This window comes from Gekko japonicus, unplaced genomic scaffold, assembly GCF_001447785.1.
Source record: "Gekko japonicus isolate JY-2015 unplaced genomic scaffold, Gekko_japonicus_V1.1 scaffold30, whole genome shotgun sequence".
NCBI lineage: Eukaryota > Metazoa > Chordata > Lepidosauria > Squamata > Gekkonidae > Gekko > Gekko japonicus.
Window position 1 is genome coordinate 92,788 of NW_015168045.1, and position 25,941 is coordinate 118,728.

The 25,941-nt window shown below is 41.3% G+C and overlaps 1 protein-coding gene across 8 annotated transcripts in view; it reads right to left on the bottom strand.

Annotated features, from left to right (window-relative positions):
- Positions 1–5,375: 5,375 nt before the first annotated feature.
- The window catches only part of DNAJB4 (DnaJ heat shock protein family (Hsp40) member B4), a 37,872-nt gene continuing 17,306 nt past the window's right edge, over positions 5,376–25,941 (bottom strand). The window contains exons 2-6 of one of the 8 annotated variants that reach the window (XM_015414241.1): positions 24,000–24,097; positions 21,558–21,634; positions 21,098–21,356; positions 16,771–17,345; positions 5,376–6,402 (exon numbers count right to left, since the gene is read on the bottom strand). In XM_015414241.1, the coding sequence (XP_015269727.1) occupies positions 6,169–6,402; positions 16,771–17,345; positions 21,098–21,308 (1,020 nt within the window). In that variant the 5' untranslated portion in view covers positions 21,309–21,356; positions 21,558–21,634; positions 24,000–24,097 and the 3' untranslated portion in view covers positions 5,376–6,168. Of the gene's footprint in view, positions 6,403–13,970; positions 14,023–16,770; positions 17,346–21,097; positions 21,357–21,557; positions 21,635–23,990; positions 24,098–25,663; positions 25,680–25,941 lie in introns of those variants that run through there. The other 7 variants (XM_015414240.1, XM_015414239.1, XM_015414245.1 and 4 more) reach the window with 7 other exon arrangements.

Genomic DNA, 25,941 nt, shown 5'->3' on the forward strand with positions numbered 1-25,941 from the left:
CCTCAAAGATTTCACCTCCTCTTTCACATCGGATTCACTGCCGTATAGGTCTATTAAACCTTCTGGGTGAATGGCGGATATGACCGCGCGCTGGAGTCCCAGTTGTCCCTTAATGGATTCAATCTCTTTGTGGCAGGAATCGTGTGTTGTAAGCTCTCTTTTAGCATGGTTTTGTTCAGCGAGGTAGCGGGCAGCTGATTGTGCTGCGGCCAGCTCCTCAGTGACTTTAGCTAAAGCTGTCTCAGCCTGAGTTGCTCTCTCTAGAGGTTCCCGCTTGTGCGTTTAGTCTCTTGCATGGCATCTGCCAAGCTTTGCTTTTCAATGACTAAGTTTAGTCTCTCTGCCCTCATTAGGTAAGCTTCCTCATCATTTGCCTTTTGGATCTCTCCTATTTCATCCTCAAATTCAGTTTTTTTCTTTTCTAATAAGGTCTCATAATAGTTCCTTTGGGAATCAAGCCCAAGAACATGTTCGGATCTCTGTTTCTCCATTTCTGCTTGTAATTTTTCTATCTCCTCTTTGGGCTCTCTTCTTAAAAATTCTAATTGGCGATTATGTTCCTCTCTTAGTACTCTGAGCTCTCCTTCATGTGCTGCAACGAGGTCAGACCTTCCACTAAGGAATTCTGACTTTGTGGCCTTGAGCTGACTTGCATGAGCTTTTAGCATCTGTTCCAGTTCATTGGCACGCTCCATCAGTTGGATGGCTCACGCTTCTGACAATTTCTTAATTTTGTCTAGTTCTCGGTCCCAGTTCCTTTTCATTTTGTCCATCTGGCGGTGGTAGGCTATCCATCCCAGAACAAAGCACAAACAAAACCATACTCCCATGGGCAGGAATACCGGGTCCTCGATGGAGACAACGTCCCACAGTCGAGGGTGTCCGTCTGTCATGGGAGGGTCGTTGCCTTCAAGCGGATCAGGGATGGACGCACCGAAAGCAAACAGTTTCCTCAGTGACTCCATTTCCGATCCTGGTTTCCAAGTCCTATGTGCGTATGCGCACTCTTGTCGCAGGTCCTGGCCACGAAGTCCGAGAAAGAAAAGATGTGGAAACGGGGGGGGGGGTTGCTCCCACGCTATGCCCCTGAATCCTGGCTCTTTTTCGAACCAGTAAAGCGATGTTTTGGGAACGGGTCCGTTGACTCGATCCAGGAGAAACCTACAAACCCTAAAGAGGAGTGGAAATGGGGGGAGGGATTTCTCCCTTACATACGCCCCTGAGTCCAGGCTCTTTTTCAAACCTGTAGGGACAGGGGGGACGCGTTCAGGTTTCTGGAGGGATTCTTTGATGCACCTCTGGGTTTACCTGCGAACCCTATTTTGTGGTCAAGAGTGACTATCCGGCCTCCTCTTGCCAATATTTTTATTTGAGTTTAGGATGCCCGCCCATGCTTGACACCCAAGGCAGCGTCTAAAAGCCTATTTTTAGTTTAGGATTCCCGCCCACGCTTGACACCCAAGGCAGCATCTAAAAGCCTATTTTTAGTTTAGGATGCCCGCCCACGCTTGACATCCAAGGCAATGTCTAAAAGCCTGTTTTGCTGGTTTTGGGAGTGCGGGGGATCAGGTCCACACTTCCCTTCCTGGATTACCAGCAACAACCAGGGTTCAAGGTTTTCAGAGGCGTCGCACCTCTGCTTCTGAGTTTTCCCTCTAACTCTTTTTCTCCTTAGTTTAGGATGCCCGCCCACGCTTGACATCCAAGGCAACGTCTAAAGCCTATTTTTCTTTTTCCTAGATTCCCCTCTAACTCGGGGTGGGGTTTTTCAAAGCATCGCGTCCCATTTTTCTGAGATTTGCCCCTAACTCTTTTGCTAAGGTTTCTGCAGACTCTTGGTCTGACGTGGTACCTCGTAACCACAAAGTGCTTATTCTTCGTTTAAAGGGAAAGGTGGGGTGGTATGTGTGTGCCTACGTGTATGTGTGTGCTTGGTGCAAACTTGGGGATTCCCTATCAGTCCTCTTCGTCGTTGCACCTCAGGTACCACCCAACGATAGAATTGGAGCGTGTCACGGGTTGCTCCGGGGGCAGAAAGCGACAGAAACCTCCCACAATAGGGTGCTCCAGTAGGGAGCCTTGCACGCAGACAGAAACCACTCACACACTGTCCTACAATGGACTCTAGGAACAGACCATTCCCTTACGTCCGATGGGGGGAAAGGAGCATGTCAACTCACTCGTTCCCACCCCAGGTCGGGGCCAGCCTCAGAGGGGGCACCAATTTCTGTTACACCAACAGCTTTATCTACAGCTGAGGCCAACTAATTTTTAACGTGAGTTCTGGCCAGCTATACCAGGGTCATGTCTGAACCCAGAGTTCCAGTAATTGAAATCACACTGGTATTTTTCCAAAGCAAATAATCTTTTTACTGAAGGATATCAAAGTCACACATACAAAAACATCAGTCTCACAATTCGCATACACTCAAGGTTCCTTTAGAATTACAGAAATAGAAATAAAATAGTTTAGTTATTTACTTGGAAGTAGGCAGGAAAATCGGTTCATACTTGCCTGTTTCTAGAAGACTTGTCTGTTGCAATGGAGAAATAAAGGGACAAAAAATAGTGTCTAGAAGTTTACCTACATCACACTGTTCCAGAACCAGCTGGTCTAGTGTGTGTGCGTGCGTGTAAGGGGATCTCTTTGGCTGCGCATCCCAAAGAGATCCGGTAAAGACAAAGAGTTTTAAAGCATGAAAGAGGGGACATATAAAGATGCCATAAAGATGCTTATCTTTATATGTAGGTTAAATGCAATACTAGCAGGTAGGCATGAAAACAGTTAGATGTTTTGTATAATGCTAGAAGCTTGTATAATGCTAAACGTTTAAACTAGCCTTGCTTTGCAAATGCTACAGGCAGACCTTGGAAATCATGCAGGGATAGAGCTCAACAAACACACTAGGCTGGTTGCTGGGGGTGGAGCTGAGAAAAAGGTGGAGCTGGGAAAGGGCATCTGTCTTACTTTTCTGCTACTTTTCTATTCCAGTTGCCACAAGAACAGATCATGCTCTTGCAGCAGCAGGTCAAGAATCCACTGCTTGAATATACTTTAATCACACTTTCCCTGACTTCAGAGCAATTTCCCTGACCAATTTCCATTTCCCTGACTTTCCAGAAAGTGGCAACCCTGTAAAAGCAAGTGAAGAGGGATTGGATTGATGGCACAATTGAAGGGAGGTGTTCCCCCCACCTAAACATACACAAGTCCTATTTATATTACTGGAAATATTCCATGTCACTCCAAGCAGCTTAATAGCCTGGAAGGGGGGAAATTTAGATATAGAACAGGTACCTTTCCCCCACACTGGGCTTTAAAGCAGCTGGGGTGGGGCACCACAGTGTCTCCAAATAATAAATCAGCATGACTAGCTCCAGTACAGACCATCTGCATCCTCTCTAGTTGTTTTTTAGGGCCAAATAACACATGAATTCTAATCACAGAAACCCTGCATTATGTGTAGTTTGGCTCAAAATTACTTGGCTGCATTCTGCTTTGGTTACCCACTGAAGGTTATTGGGCATCCTTCATTCTGCTCCACAGGTTTTGCCACCTTGCAAGGGTGCCCAACCTTTTTGAATCTGTGGGCTCCTTTGGAATTCTGACACTGTATGGCAGAGTCAACCACAAAATCTCAGGACGTGAGATCATGTGTAGCTGTAATATTAACTCTTCAGCATTTCAGGAAGCTCTGTTTAACACAATGCCTTTTGAAGTGAACATGTTGTTTTAAAATATATTCTTGAGAGACACACAGGCATCAGGTCAGGGAACCCTGTCCTATGGAATATTGTAAGGTCATGTTTTGTACTCTGTACTCTTTAACATCAATGTGCAATCAATGGGGAAGACAGTCATTCCATTAGGAATGTGGCATCATCAGTGCACCACTGACACCCAACTATTTTTCATGAGATCCAGGAAAATCTTGTTGGTCTCTACGGTGCTACTGGACTCTAATCTAGATGTTTAGCTATGAATGACTGCCTCAGTAGGGTTATGAGCTGGATGAAGACGGTAACCAATTGAAAATGCAGACAAGAGAGTTGCTAATGGGAGGTCAACCAAGAGAAGACTTTGATTGTATAATGAGAGTAGTTGTGATACAGCAGTGCCAAACTAGGACTGGGGAGACCCAGTTTTACACCCCCACTTAGCGATGAAGCTCTCAGGGTAACCTCAAGTGAGCCATGCTCTCTCATCCTAGCCTACCTTCTGGGTTGTTGAGGATAAAATGGGAGAATAATGTACAGCATTCAGAATAAACATGTGACATAATCTGCTCCCTAGTGCTATGCATGTCAGACTAAAATATACCATATCCTTCCAGCAATAGATAATATAGCCATTGAGGAAGATATTATACCTCAAACTACAATGTCACTTGATCCTATTCCCCGTGTTCTCCCAGATTAGAGTCCACACACTTAACCACTACACCAAACTGGCTCTCTGATGTGAATGACATAAGCTAGCCTGATTGCATTAGATCTTGAAAACTAAACAGGGTCAGTCCTGGGTAGCACTTTGCTGAGAGACCACCAAGGAAGTCCAAGGTTGTTATTCAGATGCGGGCAATGGTAAACCACCTCTGCGTCTTGCCTTGAAAAACCTACGGGGTCACCATAAATTGGCTGTAACTTGGTAACATTTTCCACCACCACCACCACCACCAATACTGAAAATGCTGGAGCTGTATATTACACATTGATCTAACCCTTGTCCCCAAGTATCAGTAAAAAAACAGAGAGACAACATTAAAACAAATTTTAATTAAAAAATGTATGAAATGCAAAACAGACCATAAAGAAAATTTTGTGCACAAACAGTTTGCATAAAGAATAAGCGGCAATTTTGACTTTCTCACTTTCATAAAAGCAAGCATTCTGGGTCACTTTTAGCAGCCTACTGCATATTTCAGTTTGTATTCCAGGTATGAAATCAAGTCAAAAGTTGCTAAATTGCTCAAATTATGTTAGTTTCTAAAAAAAAAAAAACTCCCACAGGAATATTATAATCCTAACATGGATTTCAAATGTGCTAGTAGTTATAAATAGGTGTCATAACTAAATTCCAATTCCCAAAATATTTATTTTTTCCTAAGTGGAACCAATCAAAATGGCTGTTATTAACAGTGCAGTTACCAGCACATGAACAGATAATAAAATCAATTTTTCTTCTTAACAAAAAATTACTTACATATATTAGAACACTGAAGCATGTTTCAAGGCAAATGCTGAAAACACGTTAAGTAGATTTATTTTGCCATCCAAGGTACCAGCCCTATAGATGTTTTATAAAAACTAGAATATTGAGGGCTTTTCCCCCTCTCTTTCTTTGAATAATCATGATATAGATAGGAATATATCATTCATGGAACTTTCATGCCTTTGAAATACTAGCATCTGTGTGTGAGATATACAGAGTTATCTATCTATATATTAAATATATATATAGGCCAACTGTCTTTCATGTTGTTGTTAAGAAAGATCATCTTCTACATGGGCTGCCTGTAGCTATTTGAGTCTTTAATGCAACTGTATTTCACAGGCATTTCCACCTGGAAATTTGCTACACTGCAAAAGGTCTACCTTTTGACAGGTACATTTCTTTGCTACCAGGCTAGCATTCTACTTAACGAGCAAAAGAATGCCTTAGCATCTGCTATAATAAAAACGTTACCTTCTTTGGGCTTATGAACATTAAGTGATATTTTCTGTCTTCTGCTTTAAGTGATTTTTTCTGCCTTCTGCTATGTGCAATGAAAACCAAGCATGCAGGCATATATACAACATGAATATTTCCTCTACTACATGGACTTGTATTATGAATTCTGATATTACGGTATAATACCCTACATAGATGATCAAGAAATATAGTTAGAAAGATACACACAGAGGGTTCTCCCCAGACTACATTTTACATGTAAGCAAAATACCAGATAAACTTTCTGAAAAGGAAGATCTAAAATATAGCAAGTGGTTTTAGCATTATACTTGATAGCAAGTCTTGTGTATTTGCCCCTTTTATCGTCATGCAGCACTGCATAATTCCCTCCCACATCCACACACACCAAAAAGTTCCACAGTTATAGATTGCTCTTTTACAGCATAAATCTTCCAATGTTCAGCATCATCTTGGAAAAGTTAATAGAGGTTATTTCCTTATGAAACAGGAAGATTCCTCCTGAGTACTTCTTTTGATGCTGGAGCTATACTATCTGGGAAGACTACTTCAAATTCTATGATTAAGTCACCTCGCTGATCAGGATTTTTAGGAAATGGCAAACCATATCCTATAATTCTTCTTCTCATTCCAGGCTTTACAACTTCATTTACTGTCATAGGTATGGTTCGACCTTCTATTGTTGGTACATTGATTGAAGTGCCACATAAAGCCTAAAAAATATGAAATATATAATGTAAGGAGAAGCAACACATAATTTGCCAAGCTCTAAAAATGTGCCTGTACAGGAAGACACACATCTCTACCATATTTAAGTGGGAAGAACAATATTTAAAGACTAGGAAAAAGGCCCATTGTGGAAATAAATACAACAATCTCTAGAAAGAGGCCCTGGGTGGGTGCCCTGGCCATGGACACTCAGTGTCAATTTGCTGTGGCGACCTCAGCAGGGTATAATGCCACTGAATCCACCATTTTCTCCAGAGGAACTGATCTCTGCTACCTAAAGAACAGTTGTAATTTTGAGTGATCTCCAGCCTCCACCTGGAGATTGGCAACGATGGTTCCCCAGAAGGGAATGGTTGGTTTGGAAGGTGGAGTCTATGGCTTTGTACCTGTCTGAGGTCCCACGCCTCCTAAAACTTCACCCTCTTCAGGCTCCATCCCTCACATCTCCAGGAATCTCCCAACTGGAGTTGGCAACACTATCTCCTTCCCAGCCAATCATCAACCTACCTTTATTTCCCCCTCACTGATCGGCTTTCCACTTGCAGCCTCTCCCATGCTCTGAAGCCCTGACTGCTACGTCACATTGGCTGTCATACGGGGGCCACCTCAGCAGCATATAAGGATACAGAGCCCACCATTTTCTCCAGGGGAACTGATCTCTGCCATCTGGAAAGCAGTTGTAATTCTGAGTGATCTCCAGCCCTCACCTGGAGATTGGACACATTTTACCTCAGAAGAGCAAACTGTTTAGAATGTTAGAGGCAAAAGCCAATCAAGTCGCATATGCAAACGACCTCTGTGTTCCGAGGCAAAGGCCAATGAGGCTGCATATGCAAATAACCTCTGTGTTCTGACTGGCTATGGGGGGGGGAGAAGAATAGCAAACTCTTTAGAATGTTGGAGGCGAGACTAAAGCAATGCAGCCAGTGGATAGGGACAGATTCTGAGTGACACACCAGGGCGCCAACCAATTCCAGAGCGCGTGGAATGTTCTAGAGAAGTGCCACCACCATTCCACTTTTATATATAAGGGAGATGTCCAACAGAGAATACTTCCAGATGGGTAGCTGTTTAAGTCTGTTGCAGCAAAACTACCCAGGAGTTCAGTACCACCTTCACAATTTAAAAAAAAATCTGCATGAGTTTTCCTGAGTCAGAGTTTGCTTCTTCAGATGCATAGATGTGTACATTGATTAGGCCTAGTTAAATACCCAGTAGAAGAGGGGAGGGTGACTGACACCAAGAGACGCTATTGTAAAACAACATCCAAGCAAAAGAGAAATCAGTTCATCTAGCATACGCATGAGACACTCCCAACCAACAGCAGCAGGGTAAAATAAATGTGAAATCTAATGCAGGATATCTCATTTCATCCTGCATTACATTTGATGTTTATTGTACTCTGATGCTGTTGGTTGGGAATGTCTCACACCTACTCTAGGTGAACTGATTTCTTTTTCTACTGGATCTTTTACAACAGCCTCTCGTGGTATCACCCCCCCCCCCATTGGCTATTTAGCCAAGTCTAATCAATGTACATGCTTATACAACTGAAGAAGTAAGCTCTGACTCACAAAAGCCATGCTAAAATAAATAGTTAGTTTTTAAGTGTCTACATACATAGCATAAAAATATTATAAAGCCTGACAAAAGCAGAGACTGAATCTTGCACAATTACACTATGCAGCTCTTTTGAAGCACCCCTATTCCAATGAGGTGGAAGAAAGCCAACACTGGCTCTTTGCCTCCGGAAAGGAGGAAGTGGGCACCATAGCACTCACAGGCACTGCTGCCTTAGATATCTACAGCTCCAGTCACCTGCAGGGAAACATATTTAGACATGGAAGTTCTTGCACACAAAGGAATCACTGTTCTATCTTGAGCTAGGAATATGCGTACAATAGAAATTCCATTTCTTCACATTTCAATCCATAGGATAAAATATAGCAGATCTTACACAAATGGAACTTGAAAGGTTGATTTTTTACATGAGACAGAGGAAGACATTCTGGAACATTTAAGATACTCTTCTATCCACAGTCCCTGGAGGCAAGAACATGACTGATCTTTCATTCTCCAGTTGGAGAAGGAGTATCTGCCTATTTTCAGCTCGTAGGCTTCCATAGTGAACCAACTTTGACCATATTATGTGCCTCTTCAGGCAAGAATCCCATAGATATTCAGCAAGACACGTAAGAGTTTACTGACTTGAGAAAACCGGGGAATTAACAAATTTAAGGAAAAACTGTGACACCATAGAAGAGACCAAAACAAAATGGTCAATGCATGAAAATACGGAGCAAAATATGAGAACCAACAAAGAACATAAGAGTGAAGGTGGGTGAGTCCTCAGAATGGGATTGCTACATCCAGGGATCATTTCGTAGAAAAAGAGGTGCAGGAGCTCATTAGCATAACCCATTAGCATAATTTATTTGCATATGCCACATCCCCCTGACATCACCGGAAGTGTGTCAGAAGGCTAGATACATACATTGTATTGGCTCATCCCTACTCTTATGTAGGGATGCTTGAACAGCTGCCAGTTTGGTTGACCATCCTGTTCACCAACTGCAAAGAGCTGGTTTTTCATTGATAGCTTTGTCTGTTTTCACAGCTGTCCAGCAGGTTGCTTTGTTGTATTCCTTTCCAACCATACCATATGATGCAACTGATTTTTCATGCATGCACATTCTCACAGCCTGAGGGTTGGTGGTGCCAGGTTGCAGGAGGCAACCTCTGGCTTTGTGAGGCTGGTTGGGCTGGAAGCGGGGTGGCGAGGAGGGAAGGGAAGGTGGGAGTGTTAGAGCCTGGAGAAGTGGCTTCGGCTAGGCAGCATGCGGATGCCGGTGCACCTGGGCGCGGTTCCCCCCCCCCCGGCTGGCTGCGGGCCGGGGAAGGCCTTTCCTCAGGCCCTGCAGCTGGCCGTGGAAGGCCAGGGGCAGATGGGCAGGCCTTTCCTCGGACCCCGCAGCTGTGGGCTGTGGAAGGCCGGGACGGGCGGGCAGGCCTTTCCTCGGGCCCTGTGGTTGGCTGCGGGAGGGAGTATTGCCTACTTAAGAAGAAAGTTCAAATGACTTGCCACAGAACCTGCAGCCCCAAAACCACATTGGCTGAGTCCATCTTATGATACTGAAATAACAAGCATATTAATGCCCACATTGCAGAAGATGTCTGAAATGGAAGCATTAGTGCTAAATACTGCTGAGGTAGCTGCACTTGGAACTGAGAGCATTTTTTAATGACTTCAGGAATTCTTAATCCTTGTGAGGACCATACCAAGGCTATGCCTTCAATCCATTTGCTGAGTTTCATCTTGGAGACCTTCCAGTTGATGATCAGACAGAAATCCTCAAAAATTCCTGAAGGGGCTCCTGGTGAGAGGGGAAAGGCAAATGCCTTTCTAATCATCAGTTTGTGCCAGCTCCTTTTCCCTTGCACGGGAAAGTTACATCTAAGATCTTTTCTTGCCTGTCAGGAGAAAAAGTTTTCCTTCTTGCCAAATCTATGATAGCTTTAAGGTTGCTAAGGACTAGCTGTGTCTTCAGGTGACTGATGGGGAACCTATGGTTCCTGAAATATCTGATAGTGACCTTGAGATCCTGTGTTACCATGACAATACAGAGCAGCCTGATCAAGAGATTGCCCAGGTAGGGATGGATACAACCATCCCTTTATTTAGAGGCTGGCTACCAAAGCTGCCTTTATATTTGGGGATACACATGGGCCCAAGGCAGGGCCTTGAACTGGAGCTGATGCGTCTCATGACTGGATCCAAGGGATTGGCAGTAAGCAGGAAAGAAGGGAACATGAAGATATATTTCCATTAAGTCTATCAAAGTTATAGAAATTCTCCATCTGTAGAACCTTCCTATGAATTGGACAGCCTCCATATGAATTACTTGTACATCTTTCCTAGCTCAAAAGATATCCAGAATGGTGTTCCAGTCCCCATTACTCTTGGGATCTATGAATACAAGGCAGTAGATGCCAGAGCATCTTTGATGTCACAGAACAGGTTCAATAAATTTCATTTTAACAAGATTACCCACTAGGACCCTTGCCTGTTGCTAGGACAATGGATAAATGGAGATCAGGGGAAACTATCTTGAGGGACGCTGTAGGTGGAACAGCCAAGAGTGACTGTTTCTAAAACCCACTTGCTTGTTGGAGAAAGCAATAACAATGTATCAATAACAATCTCGTCCACTTAGTCACCAAAAGAAATTCTCACTCCGGAAAATGCTAAGTGGCCAGATTTAAACGATGTGACAGTGGTCTAATTCTTAAACCACAAATCTCTCCTTGATGAGACAGCACACATCAGCACAGAGAGCTCTCTCTCACCATGAGAATAGTAGCAGCTACAGCCCTAAAAAAGAATGTCCACCTCTCATTTGATCTGAAGAGGGCAGCAAAATGTTTTTACTGGTGCTATCTCTTAAGAGCCTTCACCATCTTTTGGATGAACCACCTCTGAGGCTAGGCTTTCTATTGGAGGGTCAACCGCTAAGATAGGAAACAACCTGGAGACTTTGGGGGGAAAGGAATACTGCCTTTGGAGAGGCCCATGTGAAGCTTCTGGCTGACTATGTGAAAAGGTACAAATTATATCCTATACAAGATCAATACCAAATGTGCTTTGGCTAAAAGCCTTCCTCCTTGATGATAAAATTCAGACTGGGCACTCCATAAATTTAACAAAAATATACATAAAACTCATCAAACACAGAATGGACATAAAATGAAAGGAGAGGGAAGTAGGAAAATCATTATCTGTATGTCTGCCAAAGAAGGGCAATGCCAAGGAATGTTCAAACTATCGCACAATTGCACTCATATCACACGCTAGCAAGGTAATGCTCAAGATCCTACAAGCTAGGCTTCAACAGTACGTGGATAGAGAACTACCAGAAGTACAAGCTGGGTTTCGAAGAGGTAGAGGAACGAGAGATCAAATTGCCAACATTCGCTGGATTATGGAGAAAGCAAGAGAGTACCAGAAAAATATCTACTTCTGCTTCATTGACTATGCTAAAGCTTTTGACTGTGTGGATCACAACAAACTATGGCAGGTCCTTAAAGAGATGGGAGTACCAGACCACCTCACATGTCTCTTGAGAAACCTGTATAAGGGCCGAGAAGCAACAGTTAGAACCGGATATGGAACAACTGATTGGTTCAGCATAGGAAAAGGAGTACGACAAGGATGTATATTGTCACCTTGCTTATTTAATATATATGCAGAGTACATCATGCGAAATGCTGGCCTGGATGAATCACAAGCGGGAATTAAGATTGCTGGGGAAAAGATCAACAACCTCAGATATGCAGATGATACCACTCTAATGGCTGAAAGTGAAGAGGACCTCAAGAGCCTCTTGCTCAGGGTAAAAGAGGAGAGCGCAAAAGTGGGCTTGAAGCTCAACATCAAAAAAACTAAGATCATGGCATCCGGCCCCATCACTCCTTGGCAAATAGAAGGGGAAGTCGTGGAAGTAGTGACAGACTTCACGTTCCTGGGATCCCAGATCACCGCAGACTGTGACTGCAGCCATGAAATTAAAAGACGCCTGCTCCTTGGGAGGAAAGCGATGGCGAACCTAAACAGCATGATAAAAAGTAGAGACATCACCCTGCCAACAAAAGTCCGCATGGTCAAAGCAATGGTATTCCCAGTAGTCATGTATGGCTGTGAGAGTTGGACTATAAGGAAGGCCGAGCGCCGAAGAATAGATTCTTTTGAACTATGGTGCTGGAGAAGACTCTTGAGAGTCCCTTGGACTGCAAGAAGAACAAATCAGTCAATCCTCAAAGAAATCAACCCTGACTGTTCCCTGGAAGGCCAGATAATGAAACTGAAGCTCAAATACTTTGGCCACCAAATGAGAAGGGAGCACTCACTGGAGAAGACCCTGATGCTGGGAAAGATTGAAGGTCAAAGAAGACGGGGACGGCAAAGGATGAGATGGTTAGACAGTGTCATCGATGCAACGAACATGAAATTGAGCCAACTTCAGAGGACGGCGGAAGACAGGAGGGCCTGGCGGGAGATGATCCATGGGGTCGCGAAGTGTCGGACTCGACTGTGCGACTGAACAACAACAATGTCTGTCAAGCAACAAATATACAATTTAAATATTTTGAAATACTTGGAACTGAGATAACCACCTTACTCACACCCATGGAGTAAGAGGTGATAAATATTCTTGAGATGTAACATGGACAACTCATCAAGATGTGCAATATTTCATATGCCCATGAATCTAAAATATACATAAAGCATATGGCTAAACAACTGCAAATTAAAAAGTCTTCTAAATTTTTGAAAAAAGGTATGTAGTTAATTGAGGGAGGGGACTAAATGGTGCAATATTTATCTAATTAGGCCCAATCTGTAATGCTCAAAGCTCCAATGGAGTGCTCAGGTACAAACAGAAAAGAATCAGCACTATGGTAGTCCAACTCCCTGAATATATGGAAAAGGTGGGTGTGACGTCCTCCTTATTGGAGAGGACTATTTTCATTTTAAAAGTGTTCTTTATTTTGTTTTACTGGGTATATACAGCTGCCACCAGGAAATTTTAAGGATTTCCAAACCTTTATGCTTTTACTATTGCTCTTTTTTTATTTGGTAGACCGAGTTCAAGGCTTACAGGGATCTATGTGGTCCTGGGAAGTATTTCATTCAAAGCTGGTATAAACTTGGATGAAATAGGATTTATTGAAATAACTACTAAATAAGAGGGTTGTACAATGTAACTAGTAATGTATAAATGATGCACAATTGCTTTGGTATCACACAATCTTATCCCTCACTGACAGGGATCTTTCAGGTAACTTTGTAACACTTGTTTAACTCAAGGTCATATATGTTCACTGTTTCTTTCCAGTTTATCAGGACATACAGCCCTTCCTATAACTTGTCTTCAATTAAACTTTCATTTACTTTTTCCTATACACTCAGCTTTCCTTCTGTTTCTCTGTCTCCCTGAACTACCTCAGCTGTCAGCTTATAAGTGCTTCCACAAGAACTGCTTGTCTAACTAACTAACTGAACATCAACTGTCAACATTTAACTGAAACTAATGACTGACTCACATACTCATCCAATCAGATTCACTTCCAAAACCCCTCCCCCTCTCTGTCAACCACCAATCATACCATACTTGCCTCTCTCAACCACTCTAGTCTATCTATCACAGCCATGTAACCAAACTTTTAAAGAGACACACACACACAGAAACAAGGAATCGTTACAGTGGGGGTGGGGCAAATGTGGTGCAATAGAAGAGAAAGAAAAAATGATGATACAGAGGTAATCAGCAGCACCTGGGAGAGGAAAAGTGCATCATCCTACTTGACTAAGAGGTCAGGCAACCATCGTTAAAGGTATACCAGAATCTAGACTAGGAAAACAAGCTGAAAAAATTAGCTGCCCTATGCTGAAGAACTGCAATAAATCGTTTTGCTCAGTGTACTGACCTTATTGGAATACAATTCAAACATTTTGGTTTACATTTCTTTGTTTACTGGAAGGTTGGAATAAACAGCGGGCTGGTTTCTCATACCTCAAGATTGCCTGGATTTTCAGAACTCACATACTAAAAAAGATGCAATTTTTAAACAGATTATCATTTTCCAAACTTCAGAATGTGTGTGTGTATGTATTCAAGCATTCTCAAAAACAAAAGATTTTCTCATTCCTCCTTTCTGCCTTTGGAGATGCCCGCATGAAGCTGCTAGCTGACCATGTTGATCCACTCTTCCTTGATTTCTGTAGTGAAAATATGATCTGGAGATAAGCACTGGGCTGAGAGAACCTCAGGATCCCCCACATGCTCTTCCTCCTCCCTGGGTGGCTCTGACTTAGGGTGGCAGGCCTAAAAATCCTTGATGCATTGTATCTAGGAAGAGGCAGCTCCGCCTGAGTGCAAAAACAATATGACAGTCGGCTCGTATGGAGAGGGAGCTCATCACTGGATATGCCCATCCTAATGATCCAATTCATCAAGTCAGGTTCATTGTACCTGGTCCTGTTAGAGCATATGACTCATAAAAGGCTGTTATGAGGCTCTTCCTTGCCACCTTACTGAGCCAAAGGAGGCTAGCCTTGCCTAGGCCATTACTGTGTTCCTTGTTGCTTTTGGAGGCATAAGATGAGTGGATTAAGGACAATGAAGGAGGTATACAAAGACAGAAAACAGTTTATGAACTCTAGAGAGAAGATTCCTTAAAGCTCTGGAGGCAGGAAGATAAACTGAAGATATGTTGGTACTCCTTCCCCAAGATCAGCCTGCTTCCTGCCTCTGGGAACTGTAGGTAGGAGAGTACCCTAAATGTTCCAAAATATCTTCCTCTTCTCAAGTGAAAAAAACTGTTTTCCCTGAGAAGTTCCCAAACACTCCTATAACAGTGATAGAATGAACAAACTGAGCAGGATGCTTTGACTTCTTGCCTTTGGGCATGCATGTCCCAAGGCTGCATCTTTAAGCATGCATGGTCTGAGGCTGTATCTTTGAGAAAAGAAAATTTTGCCACCTAAAACATAGCTCTAGAAGTTTCCAAATGGAAGCTCCGTGCAGGCAGAAAGCGCATCAACATGCTGCACAAAGTATTAACATGATGTGCTGATCTACCAGAATAAGAACACTCATCTGTAGAACAGATTTACTTAATTATGGCCCCGGTCACATGGGCCGAAAAAACGTGGGGGGGAGCGTGGCTGTTTGCCCCGGAGCAAAGTAAAGCGCGGCAGCCCAATCACATGTCCCGTTGAGTTTCCGTGGTTAGGCCATTAGATGCCGAACACATGGCTATCCTGAAGCACGGCAAAGAAGTGGCTCGGCGTGGTCATACTGGCAATTGCTAGGTGCCACTTCCATGACAAACGGGAATTTCTCCCCCCACTGACGTCTGTGCATGCGCCGTTGGGCGTTTGTGCGCATCCTGTGGAGACTAAACACAACCGGTTTGCGACGGAACATGGACGGGCGCCGGATGCCACGGGATTCAAGTGGAAACATGATCAGACACTCGCTCCTGCCCCGCGGTTTCCAGAAACTAGTGCGCTTTCTGCAGTAGTTTTTTACTCCGCATCTTTGGCGGGAAGCCATGGGTTAGCCACGGGTGCACTACACTTCCCAGATGTTGCGGTGTGATCACGCACCGAAAATCCACCTGTCATTCGTGTCTTTAGCGCGGCAACTTCTCTGTGTGAACGGGGCCTTTATTAGTTTAAAAATTAAACCCATGCCATGTTAGTGTAGTTAACTGATGCTGAAATTGGTATAGTGCTGGTTTGCAGACTACACAATTTTCATACTTGGCAGACTGTTCACCTGCTACCAAATCAGAAGCTAATCTTGTGATCAGATAACAGCGGTTTATCCACTGCCAAAAAACCCTTTCTACAAACCTAGTGGTGAACTATTGTACTATATAGTGGAAAAATACACTATTGTTGGAGATAACACAAAAATGCAAACAATATCTGAAAGTGTCACACAGAACTCATACCAAAGTATCAGAAAAAGGAAGTTTTAATGCTGCTAATTTGAACAATAGTGCAAATAATAACAAATAGTCATAAAATGATTAAAGCCAGGCTGAAAGCCGGTTTTTACCTGAGTAAAAGATCACCTTTTATGAAAGGCACAATGGACTAAGGGAAAAGAAAGAGGTTGCCAATTACAGAGTTAATATGGAATCTCTTACTCTACACATTGTTGTACCTTGTGTTCTAGAATAAACAGTGGTCAACCTTCCAAATGGTGCAAACAGGGCCAACACAGGTTCTCGGACACTTTTTAAAGTATAAATATTGCTGTGGGCTATATCATGCTGATTTCAGCTCTGACAGTAATCAAAATAAACAGAGCCAATAGCAGGGGAGCACACAGGTGCCAAGGCATCCGCCAACACTTTTCCTGGAGCTCCCCAAGTGTTGTTAGAAAGTGGGTGGGATCAGTTCTGGCACTTGCGTGACAGGGCTTTTGATTGATCAGTGGAGATCCAATTGGCCAGACAGATTAAAATAACATTGTTTCAGTAGCAGCTGCCACCACAATGTTGATTTTATTCTCTCTCACTCCTCTTTTCCAGTGTATTTTTAAAACTGCCTCTTTTTACCCTGCATTGATACTTTCTTAGTGTGTATGGTTCTGCCTCTTGCAGCACTGCTTTTGTGGCTGGCTCCATCTCTTGTGGCAGCCATTTTGCGGTTGTGCCCACCACCCTGTGTCAGAATTGCCAAGGTGCTATGGGCTCAAAAAGGTTAAAGAGCCCTGGCCTATAGGATAATCATTATGTGGTTTTTAACAATACAGTTCCAAACATAATACTGTTCTTACCTCCCGTAAACTAATCTTGACAGGATAGATAATGTTTGACCCATCCCTCTTGAAGTGTGGATGAGGTTTATCTTTAATCACAAACACAATGTCTGCTGGGATACTGTTGGGTGTTTCATCACCTTCTCTGGGGAATGTAATTTTAGTACCCTCCTTCCATCCTTTCTTGATATCAATGGTAAGGATTTTATCCTCTGTTCTGACACTTCTTCCATCTGGATTGAGCCTTTTTCTGGAAATCCTCATTCTTTTGGTGCAACTGTGATAAATCTCTTCCAACGATACCTTCAGTTCATGGATAACAGGAGGGTCTTGCTTACGACGGGGCTGGCTACCAACAGTGTTTCTTTCTCTGGGAAACCCATTCATATTAAAAGCAGTAAAGGAACCAAATGGATCTCCATCTACTTCCATGTCTTCAGTGTCCCTGCCACCAGGCATCCTTCTCCCAAAGAAGATTTCAAACGGATTTGCACCACCAAAAAAGGCTGCAAATGTAGCATGTGGGTCTCCATGGAAAGAGTACCGGAATGTGCCACCTTGTCCATCAGGCCCTCCAGCTCCTCCTTTTAATCCTACAAAGGGACAAACACATTTAACAAAACTTATATTAATTTCAAATTCCTGCACTTATTGAAAATGATGGCATAGGCTAAGTTCAATGCAAGAATCATTGACTAGTACTTAATAAGTTTAAGTCTGTTTAACAGAACTTACTTCCAAGTAATCACATGAAGGATGGCAGCCAAGGTTGTATAAAAATGCTCAAGTACTGCAGAACAAGCCTCAGAGAGATATTATGAAAGTATATTATCACACCCATGCTGACAGTTACCTCAACTATTTCAAGCCTGCCATTTCTTCCAACATGATGACACCCACCTACTCCCTGTGATTAATTTCACCCACACATTTTTCCTAAATTTAAACAGTTTCTCAGCTTTCTGCTCCATCTTCAGAACACCTCACCAGACCTTGCTTAAGGGTTGAAGGCATATTAACCCTTTAGTCTTCACTTTTAAACTCCATCTGCTTCTTAGCAACAAGCATCTTTAAAAAGTTAGCTGTCATGTATGTTTTATGAACATTTATAAATAAACCACTAAGAAGGTTAAGCCTAGCTGTTCTTTTGAACCCGTTTACTTTTCTGGATTACAACTTTACTTATTGACATTTAAGCATGTTTGTGTTCATTCTAATTTTTATGTACCACAGTGTTTTTATTTATTGCATTTAAATATATGGGGATATTTACATTATAGACTTTAACAGTCATTTCCTCTCCCCAAGAAACCTGTGAAGAGAATTAAAGTTCTTTAAAATGAAACCTTCTATACTCTCACCAAATTACATTTCCCAGAAATTTTTTGACAAAGTCATGATCTTGAAGAAGTCATGTGGCAGCTCCAATTTATTGGAATGAGCTCCCGGACAAGATTAGGGCCCTGTGGGACCTTTCACAGTTCTGCAGGGCCATGAAAACAGAGCTCTTCTGCCAGGCTTTTAAGTAAGGAGCTGCACTTTATCATCTATGCCCTGCACCAATTTTATTGCCAGCCTGAGCCCGCTGAGAGTGGATGTGCCGCTGAATGTATGTTTCTATATGCACTTTACCACACTGTATCACCATTGTGATGTTAATGGTTTTAATACTCTATTATATGTTTTTATATTGATACTTATATTGCTGTTTTAGCCATTGTTCTCTCATGTTAGCCACCCTGAGCCTGCCTTGGTGGGGAGGGCGGGGTAAAAATCAAATAAATAAATCTCTGCAACTGATAGGAAAATCAATATAAATGTATACTGTTGAAGCATCTTTAGAGTTCTACCAGTGTTCCTCTTGGTGTATAGCACATGCACTACTGCACACAGGATGAGGCTGAGATTTTCTGTATTTTAAATGCTATACCTGTCTGTGAGCTAGTCTCCAACTGATAAAGGTTAATTGATTTGCACTGTCCTACTACAATTCAGTAATAACTGATGGTTCAATCAAACCAAATCCTTTACAATACAAACTAGATTTGCATTACCTCTTGAACGATGAAAGACATTTGAGAAAACTTTATTGTGACCAGTAACCTCCTATTCTACATAAGTCCTTAGAGAAACAGTGCAAAACAGCCATACCAAGCTATAAAAAATCCACATACTATAATAGCTTGTTTTCAAAAGCTAGTCAGAATAATCCAAAATGCCAATCATTTTAATTTTCTAGAAAAAGAATTGGGTGTGATTAATGGATTTTCAACCCCAGTTATGTGAACCTGGTAGAAGAGCTGGATTTCCCAACAATTGGGCATAAAGTCTTCCAAACTGGGGGGGGGGATGTATGCTTGATTTTTGCACACGTTTTCCATAGAATAGGATTTAGCATTAGAGAATACAAATGTGCAGTAAGATTTTATGATAGGTTTTTAAAATCCCAACTTTCCAAATTTGTGTTGACACCAAAACAAGAACTGAATCCCCTATCCCAACTCAAGAAAAATATTCCCAATATTAATGAAAGCATTCTATTAAATGATGCTTCAAAATTAATTTTAATATTTGCTATGATAAGCATGATGATATCTACATGCATGCATACAGATGTAGGACTACGTAATGGGTAATATCAAGCCAGCTGACAAAATACACCATGTCCTCAGTGGAATGACACTTCCTAGAATAGATAATGGATAGGTTTTACTGAAAGGACATCAGGTTCCATGGTTATAAAAAAAGAACTTTAGGTCCACTATCCATGCTCTGGTCAGCAGCAACAGAATTGTTATGACTACTAAGAATAAACGATCAAAAGCAGATTCAAAGATCAATGTTTTGTAGATATTGTCACTAATTTACCAATATCATTACTTAAGTTACAAGTATCATGTTTAATTAATTTATTTATTTATTATTAGTTACATTTATACCCTGCCCTCCCCGTGAGCAGGCTCAGGGCGGCTTACAAGTCGATACAGTGTACCTAGTCTATATAAACATGTAAAACATTTTAAAACAGGTTAAAATAATTAAACACCAATGTTTAAAGACTACTGTTACCTGCTTCTATTCCTTTTACCATAATTTTTGATAGCTAGGATACAAAATCAAATTCCCTGTGTTCCATTGGGAAAAAATGACCGTATGAGCAAAAAAGGGGGGGGAAGTACAAGCATATGAATCAGGAAATAAGACTTTAGAATCCAAATGTAGAGGTAAGAGTCCTAAAGAAGATATAAGCACCCAAAGAACATCGAAACTTGATTTTTAGAAAAAAGTATACACATCAGTTTTATATATTTCTCAAAGATGTAATAGAGATAGCAAATTCGGAAGCTGAAGAATCATCACTTTAAAGTGGAACTAGTACTAATATAATTTTAGTTTGTGAGAAATGCATAATTTACAGTGCAATCCAAAAAAGAATTACATGCTTCTAATCCCATTGATTTAAACGGATTTAGAAGGGTGTAAATCTGTTAAGGGTTGCACTTGTCAGTGTCCTTAAGTGTGAACGTTTATATGATTTAAATAGCCATTTATGTCTTCAGCAGATCCTTTAAACAGTAACAGGCCTATCCCACTGAGAGAATATATTACTGCACACAAATAATCTTGTGACTGCAATAAAGCAAATATGTCAGCAGCTCAGCTAGTTCAGAATCCTGAACATCCAAAGACCAAGAATATTTCATATACTGAGTTCTAAAACTACTGAGAAATTCTCTGAATCAGCAGCAGCATCTGATTTTAAGTAACTGTTTTAGGCAAAGTGTGCTGTTCTGTATGTCATTTCCTTGGCACATTAGCACTGTTTACAATTAAGCCGAAAACTTGTCCCGGTATTTTAAGACATCATGCAAATTCTTTCCTTTCAAGGCAAGAAGCCAACCTTAGCTGAAGAATGGACAACTGGACTCTAGCTGAGAAGAACCATCTTTTAACACAACGTTATTTTAAACACCATGATGTCCACATGACTCTCGGTGTTGCCCAAATGAGTATGTCAAAATTAATCCATTTAGCAACTAACACTGCACTCCTTATACTCAAAAGTATATCCCACCATTTACATTCAGAAGTATATTCCCACTGAGTTCAATAGTACTTACTAGTATGTGTGCTGAGAACTTCAATACAAGTCACAGACCAAAAAACCCAACACACACTATTGCAAAAGCACTTGTAACAAACTGATCAGGTACAGTAATGTATTTTAAGGTGAATATAATGATGGCCTCAAAGGGTCACCTCAAGTTTTCATACTTACTTAACTGCTTTTGACATCAGCAAGTTACTATCTAAAACTAAATACAAGAACAGAAAATGCTCTTACCTTCTTCTCCAAACTGATCATAAATCTCTCTCTTTTTGGGATCACTCAGTACTTCGTAGGCTTCTGCAATCTCTTTGAATTTTTCCTCTGCATGGGGAGATTTATTTTTATCTGGATGCCATTTAAGAGCTTGCTTTCGATAAGCTTTCTTGATGTCTTCATCAGATGCCCCCTTCTCAATTCCAAGAACGGAATAATAATCCTTCCCCATTTTGAATGTTTAAAAGTGTTTTAAGTGTCTGTTCCCTTCTCCTGTGTGCTGAAAAAGTGTTAACATAAGTCAAAAGCTGTACTTACACTATGCAATAAGCAGAGAGTTTGTCACTTCCTCCCCTTACACAGTAGCTTCATACAGTTAAATATATACAGTGGTAAGAGACACTGCCACCCAGAGCCCTCCTAGTCACACTACGTGTCTCTGCTCTTTCTAGAACAGCAAATGCTTGGAGACGTCACTTCCCAAGTTAACTACAGCCAAAACTTTGCAGTGCTTTCTCTCTGTACAGTTAACTGTTCAATATCCATACTTCTTTAGGACTAAACAGAGCGAGAGATAGATTAGTTAGAAATGATGATATGGTATTAGGGAGTGCAAAATTGTGGAGACTTAGGAAAGCCAGATTTAGATTTGCAGAAAGGGGAAATTTAGATGAAGTATTTTAAATGGGAAAATGAAGCTATGGTTTTTGATTTAAGGAATTATGATTTCTTTACTTATTTGATAGTATAAAAGCAGGAAATAAGATGCAGATCTTCTGAGTTGAAGATGAGATTATTCCTACTGAGCTACAACTAATTGGAAATAGTGCTCAACTTGGGAAAACTTGTAAAAAAATGGCATTATGGTCCTGAAAGCAGTGAAAAACAATGTTCATGAAACTGATTGGACTATAAAATATAGTTAATAATTATGGTGGTGGAAAAAACAGATACTTAGTTAAGTTTTGGGATGACTATAATGTATAGTTAAGCCTTGTGATTTGACTATAAAGTACAGTTAACAGCTATGGTGGTGGTAAAAACGGATGTTTGGTTAAGTTTGTGACAACAAGCAACAGTAAATATACAATATTTAAAAGGAAATTACAGCTTGATAGGAATTTTTGTCAATATAAGGCCCCAGTCACACGGTCCGGATATCACCGGGGGGGAGGCGTGGCAAATTCCCCTGGCGCAGTTTGATCTGCGATTATACGATCAGACACGCCAGCAGCACACCACGGGTCCTTCCCTCGGAGCCAGTGCGGAAACGAGGGGCCGGAGGGGAAAGCCACGTGCCAGCGCGATCACACCACAGGCATCCAGAGGCATCCCGTGGCAAACCGTTTGCCAGTACTTTTGAGGTGCTACTTTTTTATCGCGCGTTTTCAGCAGTAAGCCACGGGTTGGCCACGGGTGCACTCCACTTCCCAGATGTTGGGGTGTGATTGCGAACGGATAATCCGCCCACCACCCGTGACAAATTCGCCGTGTGAACAGGGCCTAAGTTTACTTGGAAAAGGTATATACAATTATTGAGTGATAAATAAAGTTGAAATTAGCAGGAAAGATGTAGAACATCAAACTGAAGAGTTTAGAAAGAGGATAAACAGCATATTAATAAATGTTTAAGAGGTTTTGAGACCTTATTTAGAGAAATAAATAGCTATTACGACTTGGAAAAAATATAGCTAAGTAGAGTTTAAAAGTTGGTTGCTATGCTATGAAAGTGTGTACTTAATGGCGAAATGTCTTGTTTTATATTCTTAAGAACCAGTCTACTGTATACAGATAGTATTGTTTAGGGTCGTTTATGTTTGTACATGTTTTTGTTGTTGTTTATGTTATGTGTGTCTATCATTTATAAAACCCCAATAAATATATTATGCAAAAAATATCCATACTTCTTTGAAGATGAATTAACTCATAATCTAGTAAGACTTTTAAAACTATTACTTCTTCTATAGCTATCTATAATATGAAAACAGGCTGATTTTAGACTATATGATGAAAAATGGACATTCAGATTTCTAGAAAAAACTAATGGCCAATCACATGTGTGAATGAGAGGTGGAGGAAAGTAACATTACAGCATCTACAAGATGTTAACTTGCATATTATTCATAGAGCACGGACCATTCTTACTCTTTATTTTGCATACCATGTTAGGTTTCTTGACAGCTGGGCTATTTAAAAACTCTAGTACTTCAGCAATGATTTCACAGCAATACATAACAACCACCTCTGCAGCAGCCGCCACTGCTCATGCTTACTTCGAATGCTAATTTCTAGGCAGTGGTGCCACATGCTAAAGTGGTCATGTGCAGACACTGATGGGACATGGGTTGGATCCAATGACTCCCTTCTTTTGATGGAGAAGTAGAATTGACTTTAAGGACACAGCTGAATTGCTCAAAAGCCATGGCACCAAATTATATACAAGCAGTCAAATGTGACCAAAAGAGGGGAGAAAAACACAACCATACATGAGAAAGGTAACTAAAAAGGTTGAGACAAAGAAAAAGAAACTAAAATATAGCTACACATGCTAATGTACATAATATCATATATAATTTAATTATAAATTCAGAAGTGCTAAAATATCATTTAAAAACCACAGTCCCATTGTTTTGCATATGAGTACCTAATCCTAATATAAACACAAATCATATAAATACATGCTAAAAGGTACGATTTATATCCTATACAAGATCCAATACTAAACATGTTTCGGCTGAAAACCTTCCTTCTCAGTGGTAAAATTCAAACTGGGCACTCCATAAATTAAACAAAGATATACATAAAACTAATCATACACAGAATGGACCTAAAATGAAAGGAGAGGTAAGTATGTCTGTTACAAAAAGTAAATAAAATTTAAATATTTTGAAATATATGGAACTGGGATAACTACCTTACTCACACTGAGATGTTCACCCGTGGAGTAAGTGGTGATAAATATTCTTGAGACGTAACATGGGCAACTCATCAAGATGCGCAATATTTCATATGCCCATGGATCTAAAATACACATAAAACATATGACTAAACAACTGCAAATTAAAAAGTCTCCTACATTTTTGAAAAACAGTATGTAGCTAACAGAGGCGGGGGGGGGGGGGCTAAATAGTGCAATATTAGACCCAATCGGCAATGCTCAAAGCTCCAATGGAGTGCTCAGGTACAAATAGAAAAGGATCAGCACTGTGGTAATCCAGCCCCCTGAACATATGGAAAAGGTGGGGGTGGGGAAAATGTGATGCAACAGAAAAGAGAGGAAAAAATGATGATACAGAGGTAGTCAGCAGCACCTGGGAGAGGACTAAGTGGTCAGGCAACCATCCTTGAAAGTATACCAGAATCCAGACTAGGAAAACAAGCTGAAAAAATAAGCTGCCCCATGTTGAAGAACTACATAAATTGTTTTGCTCAGTGTACTGACGTTATTGGAGTACAATTCAAACATTTTGGTTTACATTTCTTTAACTGGAAGATTGGAATAAACAGTGGGCTACTTTCTCATACCGCCAAGATTGCCTGGACTTTCAGAACTCACATAGTAAAGGAGATACAGTTCTTAAACAGAGGATCCTTTTCCAAACTTCAGAATGTGTGTGTGTGTGTTTTTGCATGTGTGTGTGCATGTGTGTACTCAAGCATTCACAAAAACAAAAGATTTTCTCAGTCCTCCATTCTGCCTTAGAAACTTCAGAGGAACAGACTGGATACTGACTGCAACATATTCTTGTTAAAAGCAACCACTATCAGGTGGGGATAGAAATATTGGATTAGGGTCATGATGCTCAAGGGGTTAATCAAAGCTGTTTTCATAAGAGATCTCCCCCACTCATGTATGCACCCAAGCAGCTATTATTCCTAGTAGGGGAAAAACATTAGGTTGCAGTTTGCCTGCTTTTTCCATACCAAGACAAACAGATGGTTGAGTGGAGGAAGATTAATCTTAGATGAATGGTACTGTCCAAATCTCCACCCTAGCTGTTTTCCCAAAAAATTTAAAAACCTCAGATCTAATCATAGATCTCTAGGACCTCATCTAATTGAGCTCTGCTCTGAATAGACTTGTCATTGGAACCCTGACTGGTATTTCTTTCCATCAACGTTAGCGATTCCTAAAAGATCCTTGGGACCTCACCCTCAACAGCTGTTCTGCAACAAAAGAGGCAGCTAACTCATTCACTCTTGTAGAACAGTGGTTTCCAACCTTTTTGGTACAGTGAACCATCCAGAGCTGGTTGTTTGGAACTCTAGGCAAACTATGGCTTTGGCTCCCATCTTCTTCAGCATTCCATTGTTCACAGTAGCTAACCAGATGTTTCCGAGAAACCAACAAATACTGCACAAAGGATGTGGCTGCCTCCACTATGAACCACAAAGCAAATGGCATTCTGACTAGTGGAATCTAGTGAGGACTAGCAGCACAGATGGTGTTACAAGTGGATTAGATAGATTAATGAAGAATAGCTACAACAGCTACTAGTCATGGTGAGTAAAGTGAACCTCCATGTTTAGATACAGTAAGCCTCTGAACCCCAGTTCTTACAGGCAACATCAAGGAAAGGCCTTTACCTCTAAGCTCTGCTTGTTGGCCCTCCAGGGCAACTGGTTGGTCAACATGTGAAGCAGGATGCTGAACTAAATGGACCACAGGCCTGATCCACCAGGATCCAGGCGACCCAAGGTTTGAATCTCCGCTCTGCTAGATGACGTTGGACTAGTTACACATTCTCAGCTTAGCCTACCCTCTTTGTTGTGAAGAATAAAACGGAGAAGATGAGACCAATGTATGTTATTTTGGGTCCTCATGAAGGGGCAAAGACAGTATATAAATGAAGTAAATATAATAT